This window comes from Neoarius graeffei, chromosome 1 (assembly GCF_027579695.1).
Source record: "Neoarius graeffei isolate fNeoGra1 chromosome 1, fNeoGra1.pri, whole genome shotgun sequence".
In the NCBI taxonomy this organism is placed as follows: Eukaryota; Metazoa; Chordata; class Actinopteri; order Siluriformes; family Ariidae; genus Neoarius; species Neoarius graeffei.
Genome location: NC_083569.1, coordinates 39,567,695 through 39,587,708, shown reverse-complemented (window position 1 = coordinate 39,587,708; position 20,014 = coordinate 39,567,695). Strand labels below are relative to the sequence as shown.

Below are 20,014 nucleotides of genomic sequence, written 5' to 3'. Positions count from 1 at the left end.
CAAAGGCCCCCGTCGGCTATGAGATTCAAACCTGGAACCTTATTGCTGTGAGGCAACAGTGCTAACCACTGCACTACCATGCTGGGGGGCTGCTTCTCTGTGCTGACATGAAAAGGGTTTGTTTGACAGCACTCATTGTACTGACCAACAAACAGTATAAAGGGAAAGTCCAAGGAGCTCAGTGCAGATCTGAGAAAGAGGATCAGAAATTTACACAACTCAGGAATGTCTCTTGGAGCTGTTTCTAAACAACTGCAGTTTCCAAGATCATCATTGCAAAGAACTGTATGCATGCACAGTACAAGTAATTTGCAAGTGTAGCCATTTTGCCAAGTCAAGCCTTTGCTGGAAGGAGACCCGAACTGTCACCCTCAGCTAAAAGGAAATTGGTTCAAATGGTCAGAAACAACTCAGGAAGCATCAAACCACAGGCCTGCCATGAACTGGAAGCTACTGGAACACCAATGTCACTGTCTACAGGCAAGTGAGTTTTACATCACCATGAACTGAGAGGCTGCCATCCAAGAAAGAAGGCCCTGCTCCAAAATTGACACCTTCAAGCTTGACTAAGGTTTGCAGCTGACCACATGAATAAATAAAAAGCCTTCTGGAGGACAGTTTTATGGTCAGATGAGACAAAGATGAGGCTGTTTGGCCACAATGACCAGAGGTGCAGAGGAACATTGTACCAACTGTTAAGCATGGTGGTGGTAGCATCATGTTCTGGGCCTGTTTTGCTGCCAGTAGAACTGGTGCATTGCACAAAGTGGATGGAATAATGAAAAACCTCAAAATTCTCCAGCATAACCTCAAACCATCAGAAACCTGGAAACATTTCAGTGTTCCAACAAGATATTGACCCCAAACACGCATCATCGCTGGTTGTGGAATAGATAAAGCATGCTAACATTAAGCTTAAAACAGGTCCTGACCTCAACAGAAAATATGTCACCTGTGCTTAAAAGTCAGGTCTGGGTCAGGATACACACAAATTTAATTGAACTCTACTAATTCTGCCAAGAAGAGTGATCAAATATCCAACCAGAATTCTGCCAGAAGCTTGTTGATGGCTACCAAAAGCATCTGGTCAAGGTGAAATTTGCCAATGGACATTGAACTGAACTGAATTTTAAGAGAGTCATATGTATATTTTTGACCCTTTATGTATAATTTTGACCCTGTTTTGATTTCAGAAAACCCAAAATAAATTAAAGCTGTGCACCAAGTTCTTATTTTTTTTCTATTCAAGATGTATGTTGTATAATCTGCCTCATAAAAAAAACCCAAACAGTTCAGAGAAAATCACTGAAAACCAAATACTGCTATGACATTCATGTCCATGAGTGTCATGTAAATAACATATATCTTTTTTTTTTTTTTTTACAAAAAGAAAAGTCAGACGTAACATTCTAATTTCAGGATTTTGATTTTTAATGAGAAACTTTCATTCATTTATTCATCTTTGTTAACCATGTTATCCTGGTCAGTGTTGCTGTGGATTAGGAGTCTACTCCAGAAAAACTGGGAGTGAAGTGGCAATACATCTAGGATGGGATGTCATGATCGACCCATGTACCATGGAGCTGTGAAGCAGCAACTCTATCCACTGCACCACCTATGGCACCCATGAAGAAGTTGCAAACTGCACTACATCTATAGCTTCATATATCACAGTTGGTACACTATTTTGATATAGACTAGTATGTGGTTTTTTTAAATGGTTACAGGGTGGTGCTTAGATTATTTTAGGGTTTTACTTGCAACCTTCTGTTGCAGGGTTTCATATTGATGGACAAGTGCAATTACTCTATAGGGTTCTAGATGCAATCTTTTTTGCAAAGTGTACTCTTAGCTATTTTTAACACACTGTCTTATGACTCAGTAAACGCTGTGGTACTATCAGGATCCGTAGAACTCTGCTGTTCAGGAAAAGGTTGGGTTTGTCCTTCAGCTTCCACACTACCATACAGTGACCTGTAGGGGGCAAAACAATATAACATGCTCATTTCTCATTTTGGAACACTGTGTCAGGACACAATCCAGTCTTGACCCAGATTTACTGCACTGGAACATCATTGTGACTCTTTTAACTTGGAGGAAGGAGTGAGGAAAGAGGAGTTCATCTGTAAGGACGTTCCACTTTACAAGAGGTTTGTTGAGAAAGCAGAATAAAAAGCCTTATGTGAAAAGAATTGATCATTCATTCATCTTCAGTACCTGCTTTGTCCTGGTCAGGGTGGCAGTGGATCCAGGAATACTGGGTGTGAGATAAGAATACACCCTGGAAGGGATGTCAGTGTATCACATAAACCACACACACCTGGAATTTTGCATTGCCAATCCACCTACTAGCATGTTTTTGGTAGGCTGGAGGAAACTGGGGAACACACGGAAAACCCATGCAAATGTGTGGAGAACATGCAAAGCTCAGGATTGAACCAGGGATCCTGGAACTGTGAGGTAGCAAAGGTACCTACTCCATTACTGTGCCTCCCCATGCTGGTCATGACCTGACTATTTATTTGTCCTACCTATTTTTTTAGACTGTGAGTTGGCCTAGTGGTTAGTGTGTCCACCTCTCGACCAGGAGATCGTGAGTTCTACTCACTGCCAGGTCATACCAAAGGCCATCATAAAAATGGTACTTACTACTGTCTGGCAAGGCACGCTGCAATATAGATGCAAGTAGGGAAGTCAAACTCTTGCGGTTACCAGAGGACTAGCCCCCCACTGTAACCCTAGCTGTATAGGCAAGAGGCCGAGGGCTATCGAAATGGAGATTGATGCTGCACCCATATGCCTTAAAGAATTGGTTAGTACTGGGACAGGAGACTGCCTGGGAATACCAGATTCTGGCATGAGAGGGACTTTGACTTGACCTATTTTTGTAGCATTTTTGTCAGTTTGGTAAATGATGGTCCAGGGCAGAAACCTTAGAAAAACTGGGGACCATAAGTAATTCTGGATATGTGGGCTGTGCTACAGGGATGGAATTAGAGGACAGATGTTGTCTTAAAGGTAATAGCTTAGAGACTTACAATGATGGGTGGAGTCTATTCTCTTCTCCATCCAGGATCCCATGGTATGTTCCAATCTCCATTTCTAGCCTCTTCTTGTTATTGAGCAGCATCTCGTAATCACGCAGTTGGTGCTCAATGTCTCCACGCACATCAGCGAGCTCAGCTTCCAGTTTCCCTATAACCGAGCCCAAGTTCTGAAGCTCAATATCATGCCAGTGCTTTGCATCATTCAGGGAGTTATCCAGGCCTCGTTTCTGTATGTAGGAACATAGAGCAATGTTGTACATGTAAAGCCTGAAGTGTGCCAGTAGTTGATAAACAGAGTGGCCTGTTGGAAGACTTCAGGAGCAAAAATTCAGAGATAAATAAATGTATGATGAACAGAAAGATCTGGGTGGAAATGAAGTTTCATACCAGTGCTCTCATGGACTCTGTTTCAGCATGCAGGTTCTGGATCTTTATATTTGCCTCATTACATTCTGTCTTCAGATTCTCCAGCACTTTTTCCTCCTGACTCAGTTTTTTGTCTACTTTGTCCATGTTCTGCTTATACACACACAGAGTTATCATGTTAAGAAAGATACAATGGAATACTGGTCCATCCCTGTTCCTTGCAGTACAATTGACATAAATGTACATTCAGGAGCTCACTATTTAAAGCCAAGGTGCATTTGGAGATTGATTTTGAAAATTTGCCCCTTCTTGGTCACAATGACAATCACCACACCTGTACATGCAAAGTGATCACTGTAATTTTTTTAAAAAGAGTATAATTGCAGGTCTTTTTATTTTCACCTTGCACTCTTGGTATGCACCAGTCTCTGCCTGGGTTTTCTCAATGACCTTTTCCCAGTGGGAGTAGATAAAAGTCAATATCTGTTCTAGACTGGTCTCAGTAGGTGGCTCAGGTTCATCAATCCCATGGCTAGCCAACTGGTTATAGAGCTGTCTCACATCCTACAGAGGATAAAATGTTAGAGTTTGTGTTGGCTACTCTTTCACAGTGATTCTCATTCTCATCTCATTATCTCTAAAGCATGTTTTTCAAATCAAAACTGGAACCGACGGAAAAACAAAACTAGTGTTTTGTTATTGCCTGGCACATGCACTGTCTGAATTCTCACCTCTTCATGAGCTTTGGCCAGGTCTTGAAGCTCAGCATTCATGCTGTCAATTTGGTTCTCCAGGTCTATCCTGGTAAAATTGGCATTATCAATCACCTTATAGAGGGAGCTGATCTCCTCCTCCACTGCTTTACGGAAAGGCTGCTCATGTTCAAACCTGAAAAATCACACATTGACAGATGTTAGAATCTACTGTACAAAAGTTCAGATTTTACAGTTTTCTCTTTACATTTGACTGTAGTTCCAAGTGTTCAGTTTATGTGGGAAAAGTATACTTCTGTGAGAAAATCCATCCATCCATTATCCGTAACCACTTATCTTGTGCAGGGTCACAGGCAAGCTGGAGCCTATCCCAGCTAACTACAGGCGAAAGGTGGGGTACACCCTGGACAAGTTCCCAGATCATCACAGGGCTGACACATAGAAACAAACAACCATTCACACTCACATTTACTGACAATTTAGAGCTGCCACTTAACCTAACCTCCATGTCTTTGGACTGTGGGGGAAACCGGAGCACCTGGAATAAACCCACACAGACACGGGGAGAACAAGCAAACTCCACACAGAAAGGCCCCCCTGTCAGCCACTGGGCTCAAACCCAGAACCTTCTTGATGTGTGGCGACAGTGTTACCCACTATACCGCCTTTTGTGAGAACAGTTGCTTGCAATGTTTTATTTGTTTAATGCTTAGCATTTCACAGTCTTTCCAAGTCTTTGTAAATCCCACATACCTCTCTTTAAGATCTTCAGCATTGGCCTGGATGTTTTCTGTCTGAAGCACAAGCCGAGCGTTGTCCAGGATGGCCTCACTAACCTGGCAGATGGCAAGGGTTTGTTAGACTGACACTTGTCTTTTAGCTCATCTTTGAAAGATGTTTTTCTACTTACAGCAGAGGACTACTCTGACATAGGATCATTTACAATCACAAACATTTCCAACAACTTCCACAGCCTTACTGATCCACAGCACTTTATTCTTACAGCAGTAATTTCAAGCCACATGACTTGACATTTCTTAAAGACTTGAGAGTCTTTAAGGCTTTATGAGATCAGATGAAACCTCTTGAACGAGTGGAGAAATGTTACATTACAGAAGATTACATGACCGTGATACTCTACATCTGCACTCATAATTAAAACAATTTCACTCATGATGTGCGGTTCTGCCCACCTGTCTGTAGATGTCTTCCCAGTCCTGCCTGAGAGCGCCCCACATCTTAGCATTGGAGGCCTTGCGATCCAGGCAGTTATGGATCTGCTCTTCCAGCTGCTGATTGAGTTGCTCAAGGGTATGTACTTTGTCACGGTACTCTAGGAGACAGCTATTAAGGCCCTCAGCACCCAACAGGTGACCCCTTTCTCCATGTTTGGGCATCACCGGAGCACTGGTGCTGCGCAGGCCTTGCAGGAAGACACTGCTGATGCCCAGTGCCCTGCGAGACACACGGGCTCCCAGGCAGCTGGTGCTGTAGGAAGATGCTGAGCCCTCAAAGATGCCCCGGGAAGCTGTGGTACTTCCTGTGGTCACTCGGGTCACATTTCCTGGCCTTTCTGCACCAGCCTGGCCCAGGATGGATGATCGGCGTCTTGGCAGAGGCATTTCGTTCCTGGTTTGGTATCTGACAGACCAACTACTCACCCAGAGGCATTACTGCAGAACACACCACTTCTTTCTGACTTTGCAAAACAGCAACAGCTTCTGTCACATGCCTCTTTATGGTCGCCTGGGCTTCTGGAAAGCAGAGCCTTTGTTTTGTCGCCATTGTGACAGCAACCTGCATTCTTTGTCCATAAAGGCTGACTGATTTTTGGCTGCCTCAGCATTGTGTGTTTCTCAGGAAAACTCGATGGAGTGCCTGTGACAAATCCAGGGCACATGCTTGAACACATGCTTCAACTAGAGATAAATAAATATAGGTGAAAACTGTGCAATAATCATAACCCATGCTTTGTGTGTGTGTGTGTGTGTGTGTGAGAGAGAGAGAGAGAGAGCCAGCATTGTGCAACATCACAGACTGGGCCAGTAAGCACCACCTGACTTATACACATGCTAAATGACTCATACTTTTTAGTCTTACGTAAGTCGTACTAACAACTATTAGAAAGTATAATTTCACCCACTTGTTTTTGGTCATGCTAATATCTAATAGAACATATACTTTCATTGTTTTTAGCATGTGCTCCTAATGTTCTTATATTTTGTATTATTTTGACATCACCAGGAGTAGCATGCTGGCACGGTGGGTAGAACTGAATTATTGCCTGGGTTAGTTCCCGAGCTCAGGTTCTTGTCTGTCCAGAATTTCACATGTTCTCCAATTGTTAGCATGGGTTTCTTCCGGTTTATCCAGTTTCCTCCCACTGTCCGAAACATGCAGGTAGGTGGACTGACGACACTAAATTCTGTGTGGAGTTTGCATGTTCTGTGTGGGTTTCCTCCAGGTGTTCCGGTTTGCCCCACAGTCCAAAGACATGCAGGTTAGGCTAATTGGTGGCTCTAAATTGACCGTAGGTGTGAATGTGAGTGTGAATGGTTGTTTGTCTCTATGTGTTGGTCCTGTGATGACCTGGCGACTTGTCCAGGGTGTACCCCGCCTCTCACCCATAGTCAGCTGGGATAGGCTCCAGCTTGCCTGCGGCCCTACACAGGATAAAGCGGCTACAGATAATGGATGGATGGATGTTGGGGGGAGGGGGATACATATATAACCCTTACCAGTTCTATGTAGGACCCTAAACCTGCATGTTCCCTATAATAAAGAGTTCCAAACAGAATGATTTTGGGAAGGAATCTCTGAAGAACTCTAGAATCTCTAGAATTTTTTAACTTTCAGGAACAGCTTTGGTGGTTTGGTGACTTGTGATCTTGTGATCTCAGGTCAGTGGAAAGCCGTGTGGAAACAAATGTGGTTAAGAAAATGACTATACCCATAATAGAATATAGAATTCCAATAGATAACATGAAAGCAGCCTGAAACTGTGGTCTCACGAAATAGGTTAATAAGAAGATAATTAATAGAATAATCTGAAATGAATCAGCAGTAGACTGTAGAGCACGTTTTATACTGACGCAAGTCTGTGGTCTGTGGGAAAGTTCACTGGATTCCCCGTGTTAAAAGGCACTCAAACATTGACCTCAGCTCAGTTTCATACTGGTCTATGAAAGTACCATTTAGTGTATCACTTCACTAAATGCAACCCCAAATCAGAAAAAGTTGGGACAGTATGGAAAATTCAAATGAAAAAAGAAAGCAGTGATTTCTAAATTTACTCATCTCATCTCATCTCATCTCATCTCATCTCATCTCATCTCATCTCATTATCTCTAGCCGCTTCATCCTGTTCTACAGGGTCGCAGGCAAGCTGGAGCCTATCCCAGCTGACTACGGGCGAAAGGCGGGGTACATTTCATTGCAACAGTATGAACCCAAGATATTTCATGTTTTGTCTGGTAAACTTCATTTCACTTGTTAATATACATCCATTCAAGTTGGGACAGGAGCAATTTAGAGTTTATTAATGAGGTAAATCAATTAAATAATGTGGTTTGAAACAGCTGATGTCAACAGGTGACTGCAATCATGATTTGGTACAAAATCAGTCTCCAGGAAAGGCCTATTCTTTGAGAAGCAAAGATGAGCTAAGGATCTCCAGTTTGTCAACAAATGTGTGGAATGATTTAGATATTTCACCCTCTACAGTGCATATCATTAAAAGATTCAAGGAATCTGGAGGAATTTCGGTGCGTAATGGGCAAGGGCTCAAGGCTAAGTTGAACACCTGTGATCTCTGATCCCTCAGATGGCACTGCATCAAGAACCATAATTCATTCATTTATAGCTGATATAACTACATGGGCTCAGTATTTAGTTTCGTTTTAGTTTAATAGAGTTCGTCATAAATCCGTACAGAACTGATTTGACAGGCGAAAATTACAGGACGGATAGTCCCAATTGACAATTTTCCCTTGCACAAATACAAAAACAATAAAAATATAGATTGCTAATAAACTATAAAAATATATAAACAAATTATGTATAAATTTTTAAAAAAAATTCTAATGTCCTATAATTAATAAAATAGATAACTGACTATGGTGGCCGGTACATAGGTAGCTTTTCAAAATATAAAATATGAAGTCGACTCTTAAATACAGTTGCATTCTTAATGTTTGAGGAAAGGCTGTTCCATAGTTTAGCAGTTCTTGGGAAATAGGATTCCCGAAAATAGTTCTGTTTATGACTGGAAAGAGGATGGTAGTTAGCAACATCAAAGTTCCGGGTGGAATAACAAGATGTAACAGAAATTAATAAGCTGGAAAAATTTGCAGTAGTAATGCCAGACCGAATCTTATAAAACAGTATCAAGTCACTAATCTCACGCCTATGTTCCAACGGTAAAAGTTTCAGAGATTTAAGTCTTTCTGTGTAGCAGACATCAGAAGGAGGGTAATTTAGAATAAACTTAGTTGCACGTCTCTGAATGTTCTCCATTAGAGCTTTGTGCTTTACTGTGTATGGCAACCATAAATTACATGTATATTCAAGGCAGGGCCTCATTAAAGTACAGTAGAGGAGCTGCCTTGTCGCAGTATCATGTATGTCCCAGCAGACATGCTTCACAAGCCCTAACAATTTGTTGGCCTTTGCACACGTGCTTGATGTGAGTTCCCCATGACAGATCTTTGGTCACAAGTACACCGAGGTCTGTTATCTGAGTTGTAGATTCAAGGACCTGCCCATCCAGGTGATATGTTTGCTTGATGTTTTTTTTTTCTTCTTAGACATTTGTAAAACTTTGCACTTTGAAGTACTGAATTTCATTCCATGGTCTAGACTCCAATCATGTAACGAGTCTTTATCCGCCTGCAGAGAGAGTGCTGATCTTGTAGAATCAATAATATGATAAAGTTTAGAATCATCTGCATAGAGTGCAAGGGTTGATCCATGATGCACATAACTAGGTATATCGTTGACATAAATGAGGAAGAGTAGAGGCCCCAAAATTGACCCCTGCGGAACACCAGATGTTACAGGTAACCAGGAAGAGAAAGCACCATTAAGTACCACACGTTGTTGCCTATTCGTTAAATAACTTCGAAACCATTCAAGTAGAGAACCTGTAATACCATGTTCCCTTAGCCTTGTTAATAGTTGGTGGTGTGGGACCTTATCAAAGACCTTTGACAGGTCTAAATAAACTACATCTATCTCATCACCCCCTGCCATTTTATCCAAGATGTCACTGTATACCTCCAAAAGTTGTGTTGCTGTAGATTTTCCCTTTAGGAAACCGTGTTGTAGATGGTAAAGAGATCTGTCAAAGTGGGCAAAGCATTGATTGTAAACACAGTGTTCGAGGACTTTGGATACGATGGAAAGTAGTGAAACAGGTCTATAGTTCTCTGACAAAGATGGGTCATCTCTTTTGAATATTGGCATAATGTTAGCACGTTTCCACAAAGCAGGAACTGAACCAAATGATAAGGACATGTTGAACAACTGAGACAGGGATGGCGCTATCTTGCTTGCAGTGTTCTTCAACAAGGCATTGTCTGGACCGCATGCTTTATTTGGGTCAAGATTTTGAAAAACTTTCTCCACTTCAGCAATATTGAGGTTAACATAACACAACTCCTCGCCCACTTGGTTGGTAGACTGGATGCTAGGCGGTTGTACAGTTGTTGCCGGATTAAACACAGAATGAAAGAACTGGTTGAGGACATTTGCCATTTCTTCAGTGTTAGTTATGAAAGAGTGACCAAACCGCAGAAAAGTTAGAGATAAATTGTTAGTTGTGTGAGACTTAACATATTGCCAGAAACATTTGGGGTTCCACAATAGAACTTTTAAGATTTTCAGCATACTCTCTCCTCTTTTGAATTAGTAGTTTTTTTCATAGAACGCCGGAGGTCATTGTACTTTTTCTTAGCTGAGGGCGAGCGAGTTTTAATTGCCTTTCGTCTCTGTGCATCTTTCTTTTTAAGCATTTATCAAAGCTCATTATCAATCCATGGATGATTGTTTACATTCTTTACTTTCAATTTAGGAACATGCTCAGAAAGAAACAAATCATTCCAATTAGCAAGCGATAAGTCAACATCACCAGGATTCTCTTCAAGGATTCTTTAAGTCCCGTCCAGTCAGCTCTTTTGAAATTGTAAACAACGCGTTTGGATTTTGGTCTTTAAGCACTACAATACAGAGTTACATCCACAAATGCCAGTTAGAACTGTACTGTACAAAAAAGGAAGCCTTATGTTAACTGTGTCCATAAGCGCTGTCGACTTCTCTGGGCTAGGAGGCATCTGGGATGGACCATCACACAGTGGAAATGTGTATTGTGGTCAGACGAATCAGTATTTCAGGACGAAATGGATGCTGTGTGCTCCGGACCAAAGACAAAAGGACCATCCAGACAGTTACCAGGAACAAGTCCAAAAGCCAAGGTCTGTCATGGTATAGGGTTGTGTCAGTGCCCTTGGCAAAGGTAACTTACACTTCTGTGATAGCAGCATTAATGCAGAAAAGTACACTGAGATTTTGGAGCAACATACAGTATGCTACCTTCAAGATCACAACTTTTCCAGGGATATTTCAACAAGACAATGCAAAACCACATTCTGCACACATTACAAAGGCATGGCTGTGGAAGACAAGGGTGCCTGTCCCCTCTGTCCCTAATAGAGAATGTGTGGTGAATTTTGAATTGAAAAATATGATAATGACGACCCCATGCTGTTGCACACCTTAAGACCTGTTTATAAGAAGTATGGGACAAAATAACACCTCAAACACTTCAGCACTTGGTGTCTTCAGTCCATCAAGTTCAAGTTTCAAGTTTATCGTCATCTCATCATCTCTAGCCGCTTTATCCTTCTACAGGGTCGCAGGCAAGCTGGAGCCTATCACAGCTGACTACGGGTGAAAGGTGGGGTACACCCTGGACAAGTCGCCAGGTCATCACAGGGCTGACACATAGACACAGACAACCATTCACACTCACATTCACACCTACGGTCAATTTAGAGTCACCAGTTAACCTAACCTGCATGTCTTTGGACTGTGGGGGAAACCGGAGCACCCGGAGGAAACCCACGCGGACACAGGGAGAACATGCAAACTCCGCACAGAAAGGCCCTCGCCGGCCACGGGGCTCGAACCTGGACCTTCTTGCTGTGAGGCGACAGCGCTAACCAATACACCACCGTGCCGCCCGTTTATCGTCATATGCATTTAAAAAGTACAATCTATATAATAAGTGGCAAAGTTTGTTTGTTTGTTTGTCTTGAAATAATATCGCCATTTCTTGACGGATTTTCACCAAATTTGGCAAGTAGGTTCGGGGATGACCCAGACTTTTGTGGATATAAACAAAATTCATGTACGGGCTCCAGGGAGGTCCTGGGGAGGGGGGGGGGCACAACATCCACCCACCCCCTCTCTCAATGCCTTTCACATTACATTTATCAGCACAAACTCTTGACAGATCTTCACTAAACTTGGCACGTAGGTACAGGAGATGGCCACAATTTGGTAGAACTCAGAAATTCCATATTTGGCCATCCAGGGGGCCCCTGGGTGGTGGATGTTTGGATTTTTGTTTGTCTTGAGTTAACATCACCATTTCTCGACGGATCTTAACCAATTTTGACATGGAAGTCTGGGGGCAACCCAGAATTTTGCAAAACCCGGGCAACGCCGGGTAACCTGCTAGTGTACAATAAAAATGCAATGAAATGGACTTTGCCCTGGCTTTCTCAGCCCATAAAATCTATAAAATAATACAATTCAAAAGACAACATAAGAAATTAATTAATTAATTAATTGTAGCAAATCCCTGATGTGGGTGGAGTACAGAAGCACGGTAGGTGGGAACTGTAGTTCTTACAAACTTTTTTTTTTATATGTCAAGCTTTCTAGCTGACTCACCCAGACACACGCACACACACACATGCATTCAGGTCGGGAGCCTCCTTTTCTCTGCTCTCCTCCTCCTTTTATGCTCCGTCCCTGTAACAAACACACACGCGTTAATTGACAGCAGGTGGAATGACTTAGCCACTTACCTTCCCCGACCCCGCCCTCCATTCACAAACTGCTGCTTGGCCACGCCCCCGCTGCCACATACCCCCACCGCCCGACTCAGGCCAGGGAGCTGTCCAGCCTGAAGCTGACTTCCTCCCCTGACGGGACAGGAAGTCCACCACCACCATCTGCGCCCCCGGCCTGTGGATCACCTCGAACTTAAATGGCTGGAGGGCGAGATACCAATGGGTGATCCGCGCATTGGTATCCTTCATGCGGTGGAGCCACTGGAGGGGCGTGTGGTCCGAACAGAGAGTGAAAGGGTGCCCCAGCAGGTAATATCAGAGAGTGAGGACCGCCCACTTGATAGCAAGACAGTCTTTCTCTATGGTGCTGTACTTGCTTTCCTGCATTGAGAGTTTCTGGCTGATATACAGCACAGGGTGCTCCTCACCCTTCACCTCCTGGGACTAAATGGCCCCCAGCCCTCTGTCCGATGCGTCAGTCTGTAAAATAAAGGGGAGAGAGAAGCCAGGGGAGTGCAAAAGTGGCCCCCCACACAATGCAGCTTTTATCTCAGAGAAGGCCTGTTGGCACTGCTCTGTCCACTGGACCAGATCTGGAGCCCCCTTTTTAATGAGGTCGGTTAGCGGGCTGGTGACGTCCAAATACTCAGGCATAAAACAACAATAATAGCCAGCCAGCCCCAGGAACCATCTCACCTCCTTTTTGGTCTTGGGCTTCGGGCAGGCTGCAATTGCTGCAGTCTTGTTAATTTGGGGACGCACCTGCCCATGACCCAAGTGGAACTCCAGATACCGTACTTCCACCCGCCCAATTGCACACTTTTTTGGGTTAGCTGTGAGGCCCTCTCGCCTCAATGACTTTAGAAAGGCCCTCAGGTGTTCTAAGTGCCGTGGCCAATCATGGCTGTAGGTTACTATGTCATCTAGATATGCGACCGTGTAGGCAGCGTGAGGGTGGAGGACCCTGTCCATAAGCCGCTGGAACGTAGCGAGCGCCCCAAACAACCCAAAAGGGAGCGTGACAAATTCGTGTAATTCAAACGGTGTGGAAAAGGCTGTTTTCTCTCGGGATAGAGGAGTCAAGGGGATCTGCCAATATCCCTTTGTTAGGTCCAGTGTTGAATAAAAGCAAGCAGCGCCTAACCGATCAAGCAACTCATCAATGCGAGGCACTGGGTATGCATCAAATTTAGACTCCGCGTTGACCTTTCTATAGTCCACACAGAACTGGATCGACCCGTCGGTCTTGGGAACCAGGACCACTGGGTTGCTCCAGTCACTGTGGGACTCCTAGATTATGCCCATTTTGAGCATGGCCTTGAGTTCATCCCGAACTACCTTTTTCTTGTGTTCAGGCAAGCGGTAAGGGCGGCTACGCACTTCCACCCCCGGGGGCGTTTCTATGTGGTGTTCTATGAGGTGGGTACGACCGGGAAGGGGCGAGAACACATCGGAAAATTCCTTTTGCAACTTGGCCACCTCTGTGAGTTGGGCCAGTGAGAGGTGGTCTCCACAAGGGACTGGAGGGGTTCGAGATGTTATCTTTTGCACCTCCAGTCCCAGCTCCACCTTCTCCGGGACTACCAATGCCAACGCCATGGGGATCCCCTCATTCCAGCATTTTAAAAGGTTGAGGTGGTGAATTGCAACGCTCTGCCCCTATCAGTTCGTCTCACCTCATAGTCAACGTCCCCGACTCACCGTGTGACCTCGAAGGGCCCTTGCCACTTGGCGACTAATTTGGAGCCTGACATGGGCAATAATACAAGTACTTTGTCTCCTGGTGTGAACTCTCTAAACCGTGTGCCCTGTCATACAGTCGGATTTGACGTTCTTGTACCTGCCGCAAATTCTCCTGGGTTAAATGCGTGAGGGTGTGGAGTTTTGTGCACAGGTCAAGAATGTACTGAATTTCATTTTTGCTGGGCAAAGGTCCCTCCTCCCAATTTTCATGTAGCATGTTCAGAATGCCACATGGCTTACGCCCATATAATAATTAAAATGGAGAAAACCCCGTGGAGGCTTGCGGGACCGCTCGTACTGCGAATAACAGGCTCGAGCCACTTATCCCAATTACGTGCATCTTCACTTACGAATTTCTGGATTATGTTCTTGAGTGTTTGGTTAAATTGCTCCACTAAGCCATCCGTTTGTGGGTGATAGACACTGGTGCAGATTGACTTAATCCCCAGTAACCCATATAGCTTGCGCAGTGTGCATGACATAAAGGAAGTGCCTTGGTCTGTCAGGATTTCTTTCGGAATCCTGACCCAGGAGATAAAGCGGAAGACCGCTTCTGCAATACTGCATGCTGAAATATTGTGGAGAGGCACTGCTTCTGGATATTGCATTGCATAGTCCACCAGAACTAAAATAAAGCGATACCCTTGTGCCGACTGATCTAATGGCCAGACAAGATCCATCCCAATTCGCTAAAATGGGGTCTCAATTAGAGGAAAAGTGTGCAAAGGCGCTTTTGGAGTGGCCACGGGATTTACTAATTGGCATTCGCGGCACGCCACACACCACCGATGGACATCCCCGTGAATCCCTGGCCAGTAGAACCGGGCCATTATTTGGGCTAGTGTTTTTTATCTTGCCCCAAGTGTCCAGCCATGGGATTAAAGTGAGCCACATGGAATATGAGTTCCCTACGGCTCTTTGGGATTACCAATTGGGTTATTCGTTCACCAGTTTGAGTGTCCTGTGTCACTCAGTGCAATCTATCTTTAATAATAGCAAAATCTCATCAGGAGCTTATGGTCATCTGCTGTGATGCTACCAAACCATCCCAGCATGCATCCAGTTAAGATGCTTTCTACTGTGGACCTATAGAAGTTGATGAGTGTATTTGTGGACATACCATATTTCTTCAAACACCTTAAAAAATAAAATCGCTGTTGCACCCTTTTACTGGCATAACTAATGTGCAGGGACCAAGAGGTGGAGTCAGAAATATGGATGCCGAGGAACTTGAAACCGTTAACAATTTCTATAGGTGTGTCAGTTATGTAAACAGGTAGCTGAACAGTTTTATTTCTCCTGAAGACGATTATAAGCTCTTTTGTTTTCTCCACATTAAGGAACAAATTATTGTTATGACACCATATAGACAGGTTCCTCACTTCATCTCACTGTTATTTGTTATGAGTTCTATCACCATTGTATCATCTGCAAATTTTATATTTCTGTTTGTAGGATGTTTAGCTACACAGTCATATGTATACAGACTATACAGCAAGGGACTGAGACAGTGGCCTTGAGGAGCACCAGTATTCAGAACTGTGGTAGATGAGTATCTGTTACCAACTTTTTCCTGTCTGGAGACGGCCTGTCAGAAAATCATGTAACCATCTGCAGATGAAATTGCAGAAACCAAGGTCAGTCAGCTTAGATACCGGAATAGATGGTATGATTGTATTAAAAGCAGTGCTGTAATCATGATGTACAGTCCCTATACATCTTTTAAGTGTTGTGAGAAGGAATGGCAGCATGATAAAGTGGTAAATACTTTACTGTTGCAAGTTTTTAAAAAATGTGTTGCGAGAATCAAAATTGAAATGTGTTTATTTTTTAAAAATTCATGCGGTAAAACAAATAATGTGCTGTTGTATTGTTTTGAATGCAATACAGGTCAAAGATTATTCACAAGTCATTGTTTTTTGTTTGGGCGGCACAGTGGTGTAGTGGTTAGCACTGTCGCCTCACAGCAAGAAGGTTCTGGGTTCAAGCCCAGTGGCTGACAGGAGCCTTTCTGTGTGGAGTTTGCATGCTCTCCCTGTGTCTGTGTGGGTTTCCTCTGGGTGCTCCGGCTTCCCCCACAGTCCAAAGACATGCAGGTTAGGCTAATTGGTGGCTCTAAATTGACCATCCTCAGGGTATCTTACAACCCTGTACACTGAAAGGATAACAAATAACACCATCCTGGAAAGAATAAACACCAAACCAGTGATATTAAGTATGATAGTCATGAGGAAGCTGTGATACTATGGACATATCTCTGTGGCAGCGGGGGCATGGCTGAGCGTCAGTCTGTGAATGGACAGCGGAGTCAGGGAAGGTGAGTGGTCATATCGCTACACCTGTTGTCAATTAATGTGTGTTTGTGTGTCTCCTCCAGTGACCGCGCCCTATAAAAGGAGTGAGAAGGGGAGGTCGGTGCCAAGGGCTTGATAGTAGCCTGTGTATGTGCGAGAGAGAGTTTGAGTTGTGTGCTGAAAAGCAACAATAAATAAAATAATTAAGATGCAAACAGCCACCTGCCATGCTTCTGTGCTCCACCCACATCAGGGTCTCTCTACAGTGGTGCCAAAACCTGGGACGAGTGCAGAAGGGAATAGCCCCATGGAGTCCTCTCCATTCAAGGACCTGATCCATGCCCTCGCCACAGCCCAGCAGAACCAGCACCAAGCACTGGTCGCCCTCCAAAAGGAGCAAGAACAATGGTTCGAAGCCTTGGTGCTGGCCCAACAGGAAGATTGCTAGGCGTTCCGGCACCTGCTTCCATTGGCGGCGTCCACGACCACCACCGGAGCAGACCCTCCCCACCTCACCCTAACAAAGATGGGTCCGCACGATGATCTGGAAGCCTTTCTCGCGCTCTTCAAACAAGGAGCGGAGGCATGGGGTTGGCCAGTCGACCAGCGCGCAGCTGGCCGCACTGCAGATTTTAAAAATTGCTACCAAATTTAGCTGATTTTAAAAATCACTAAACAAGTAGCCCATTCTAGCAAGCAGAAGAGAAGGCAGACTGTAAGCTTTGCTGAATAAACAGCAGCATGGTCTCATATTTGCAAATCCAGCAAAATACGTCTACCTTAAAAATAGGATAGTTAATATTGTTCTGTTAAAAGTAAAAACAGAGTATCCATAGTTCCACAAATATGGCAGCATGGTGGCACATTCGGTAGTGTTGCTGCCTTAAGCCTCACTCACAACCCGCCGTATGTGTTGCTATGGGCGGTCTACGGTAAAAAATTTGGCAAAACCGTGCTTGAGACTTGCGCAACACTTGCGTGTGTTCAGTGCCGTAGAAGGTCACAGACTGCTCATGTAGACTTTTGGTCCTGCATATGCAAATTCTACGGGTCTTGCGACAAATCAAGAATGCATACATTACGTACGGGACCTGTACTCCTTTTGTATGCCTGAACCAAGTCAGCAGCGCAGCTAGTAGGGGCTTTTTGTGATGACAGTAAGACGCACGCGTGATGCACAGTCATTGTACGAGTGACTTGCCTCAGAAGTACTACACAAGTATTCCACACTTGCTATTTGTGCATCCCGCAAGACAGAAGTAGATCTCACTTTCTACCCCTATGTGTGGCGTGCACACAGCGCATGTGACCCGCACGCAGCGCACATGACCTACATGCAGCGCATGCGATCCGCACGCGATACAAGGGGCAAGACTCTGGGTATATATATTAGGGAGGAACCAAGGATCCGATCATGTAGCATGTAGCATTGTAGAAGGGAAGAAGACCACCTCATTTGCTGTTTTTATTTGAGTATATGTTAATTTACCATGCAAACATCAAATAATAAAACATGATTATAAGGGAATAACGCATTTTATTACATTGTAAAAAATTCCCAACTAAATAGCCCAACAGTTTGGGCACTGAAAGACACTTTGACTCTGAGCTGCTGTCCTGTTCCTACTCCTGCTGAGTGGTGGGACGGGGTGTCAGGATGTCCTTGTCCTCATCACTGAGCATGGCACAATGACCTGACAGCGATGATGGGATTGCAATGTCCTCACTTCTGGGCGTCGTTAGCTGAAACATGCATGAAAATCAGCATATATAATATTAGTTACAGAAGCATATAGATACTGAAATGAATGTTTAAAGCATGTGTATTTACCTGGGAAAATACCTCTGGCGGAGTGCTGTGCCTTCTGCCGGCTTGAAGGCATACTTCTCCCTGTCCGTGCAGGGCTCTCCGGTGCTGCTACCATCATCATCAAATTCTTGCTCCTTCTCCCCCTCTGCTGTTTCAGGCTGGGTTACTTCACTTTTGCTCGCTTCTTCTTGGGTCCCATTTTCTCAACTTTAAACTGAATTTTTTTTCATTTTTCCCACAAAATATCTGTGGCAGCGGGGGTGTGGTCAAGCATCGGTCTGTGACCGGAGGGCGGAGTCAGGGAAGGTAAGTGGCAGAATCACTGCACCTGAGGTTAATTAATGTGTTTGTGTGTCTTCCCCAGTGACCGCGCCCTATTTAAGGAGAGAGAGCGAGAGCAGAGGGAGCTCTCTCCCCAACCAGATGACTTATGTGTGTGTGTATGCGTGCGGCTGGGAGAGTGTGTGTATGCAACTGAAAAGTGCAAATAAAAAGAGTTTTGTGAACTCAGTTCTGGCCTGCCGTCCTTCTGTGCTCCACCCACCCATACGAACTGTCACAGTGGTGCCGAAACCCGGGAGCGAGCACAGAAGAGAACAGCCCCATGGAGTCCTCCCCCTTTGCAGACCTGATCCACGCCCTCACCACGGCCCAACAGAGCCAGCACCAGGCGCTGCTCGCTCTCCGAAAGGAGCAAGAACAACGGTTCGAGGCCCTGGTGCTGGCACAACAGGAAGCTCGTCGGGCGTTTCGGCACCACTGTGACAGTTCGTATGGGTGGGTGGAGCACAGAAGGACGGCAGGCCAGAACTGAGTTCACAAAACTCTTTTTATTTGCACTTTTCAGTTGCATACACACACTCTCCCAGCCGCATGCGTACACACACATAAGTCATCTGGTTGGGGAGAGAGCTCCCTCTGCTCTCTCTCTCTCCTTAAATAGGGCGCGGTCACTGGGGAAGACACACAAACACATTAATTAACATCAGGTGCAGTGATTCTGCCACTTGCCTTCCCTGACTCCGCCCTCCGGTCACAGACCGACGCTTGACCACGCCCCCACTGCCACAATATCCAATGTTCTTCAGTCGAAAGACAGATGCAGAACGCTGCAGACACGCTGGTTTTATACCCACTCCTGGCTTGCATCACACGCAAGTTAGGAGTGATTGTAACATGCTAATCACATGCGTCACACATGCTTCACAAGTGCGGCCCATACTCATAGTGCAGGAAACTGGTAAAATGCATGTCACACGCACTCCACGCTCACTGAACACACACTGATCACGTGCGTCAGATATACGCTTTCCACGGGCTAATGGCACAATTTTTTCCACGCCTCAAGGGAGTCAGGCGTGCAACCTGTACTTGACAAGTATTTTGCCTGTACTCCTGCCCCAAACTTTCCCCCGGGTTCACCGCAACCCTGCGGCACGGCTGCGAGCTACCAAACCTTGCGACCCGTGCGTGTCCAAAATACTTACGGTGGGTTGTGAGTGAGGCTTTACTGTTCCAGGGTCACTGGTTCTGTCCTTAGCTTTGGTTGCTATCTGTGTGACATTTCTGTGCATGCTCTCTGTGTTTGCATGGTTTCCTCTCGGTTCTCTGGTTTCCTTATATGTTCCAAAACATGCAGATAGGCAGACTAGCCACACTAGGTGTGTATGCGAGGTGCCTTTATCTTGCATTGTGACAAACATAGGCTCTAGATCCACCAACTTCCTGATCAGAATAAAGTGGTTACTGAAGATGAGTGTCAGACATACTGTATGTTATTTTATTTTAGATAAAGCTGAGTTATTTGTACATTAAATCATAGTGTGAGCCATTTATGCTGGCCAAAAATGTACCTTACTGGATGTAAAATTTAATTATTTTCTAATACTAATTTCACTTCTCTGATGGAGCCAGATGCTATCATGGGAACACTGGGCACAAGACAAGAATGTACAGTAAATAGGAT

General features: G+C 44.6%; 1 protein-coding gene across 1 annotated transcript; it reads right to left on the bottom strand.

Moving 5' to 3' along the window:
* Positions 1 to 1,407: 1,407 nt before the first annotated feature.
* bfsp2 (beaded filament structural protein 2, phakinin) lies at positions 1,408 to 5,967 on the bottom strand. Its single transcript, XM_060922872.1, has 7 exons — positions 5,320 to 5,967; positions 4,880 to 4,962; positions 4,145 to 4,301; positions 3,816 to 3,977; positions 3,435 to 3,563; positions 3,039 to 3,274; positions 1,408 to 1,974 (listed from the first exon to the last, which is right to left on the bottom strand). The coding sequence occupies exons 1-7, from the start codon at positions 5,746 to 5,748 to the stop codon at positions 1,872 to 1,874; spliced, it is 1,299 nt and encodes a 432-aa protein (XP_060778855.1). The 5' UTR covers positions 5,749 to 5,967; the 3' UTR covers positions 1,408 to 1,871.
* Between the last annotated feature and the right edge of the window lie 14,047 nt (positions 5,968 to 20,014).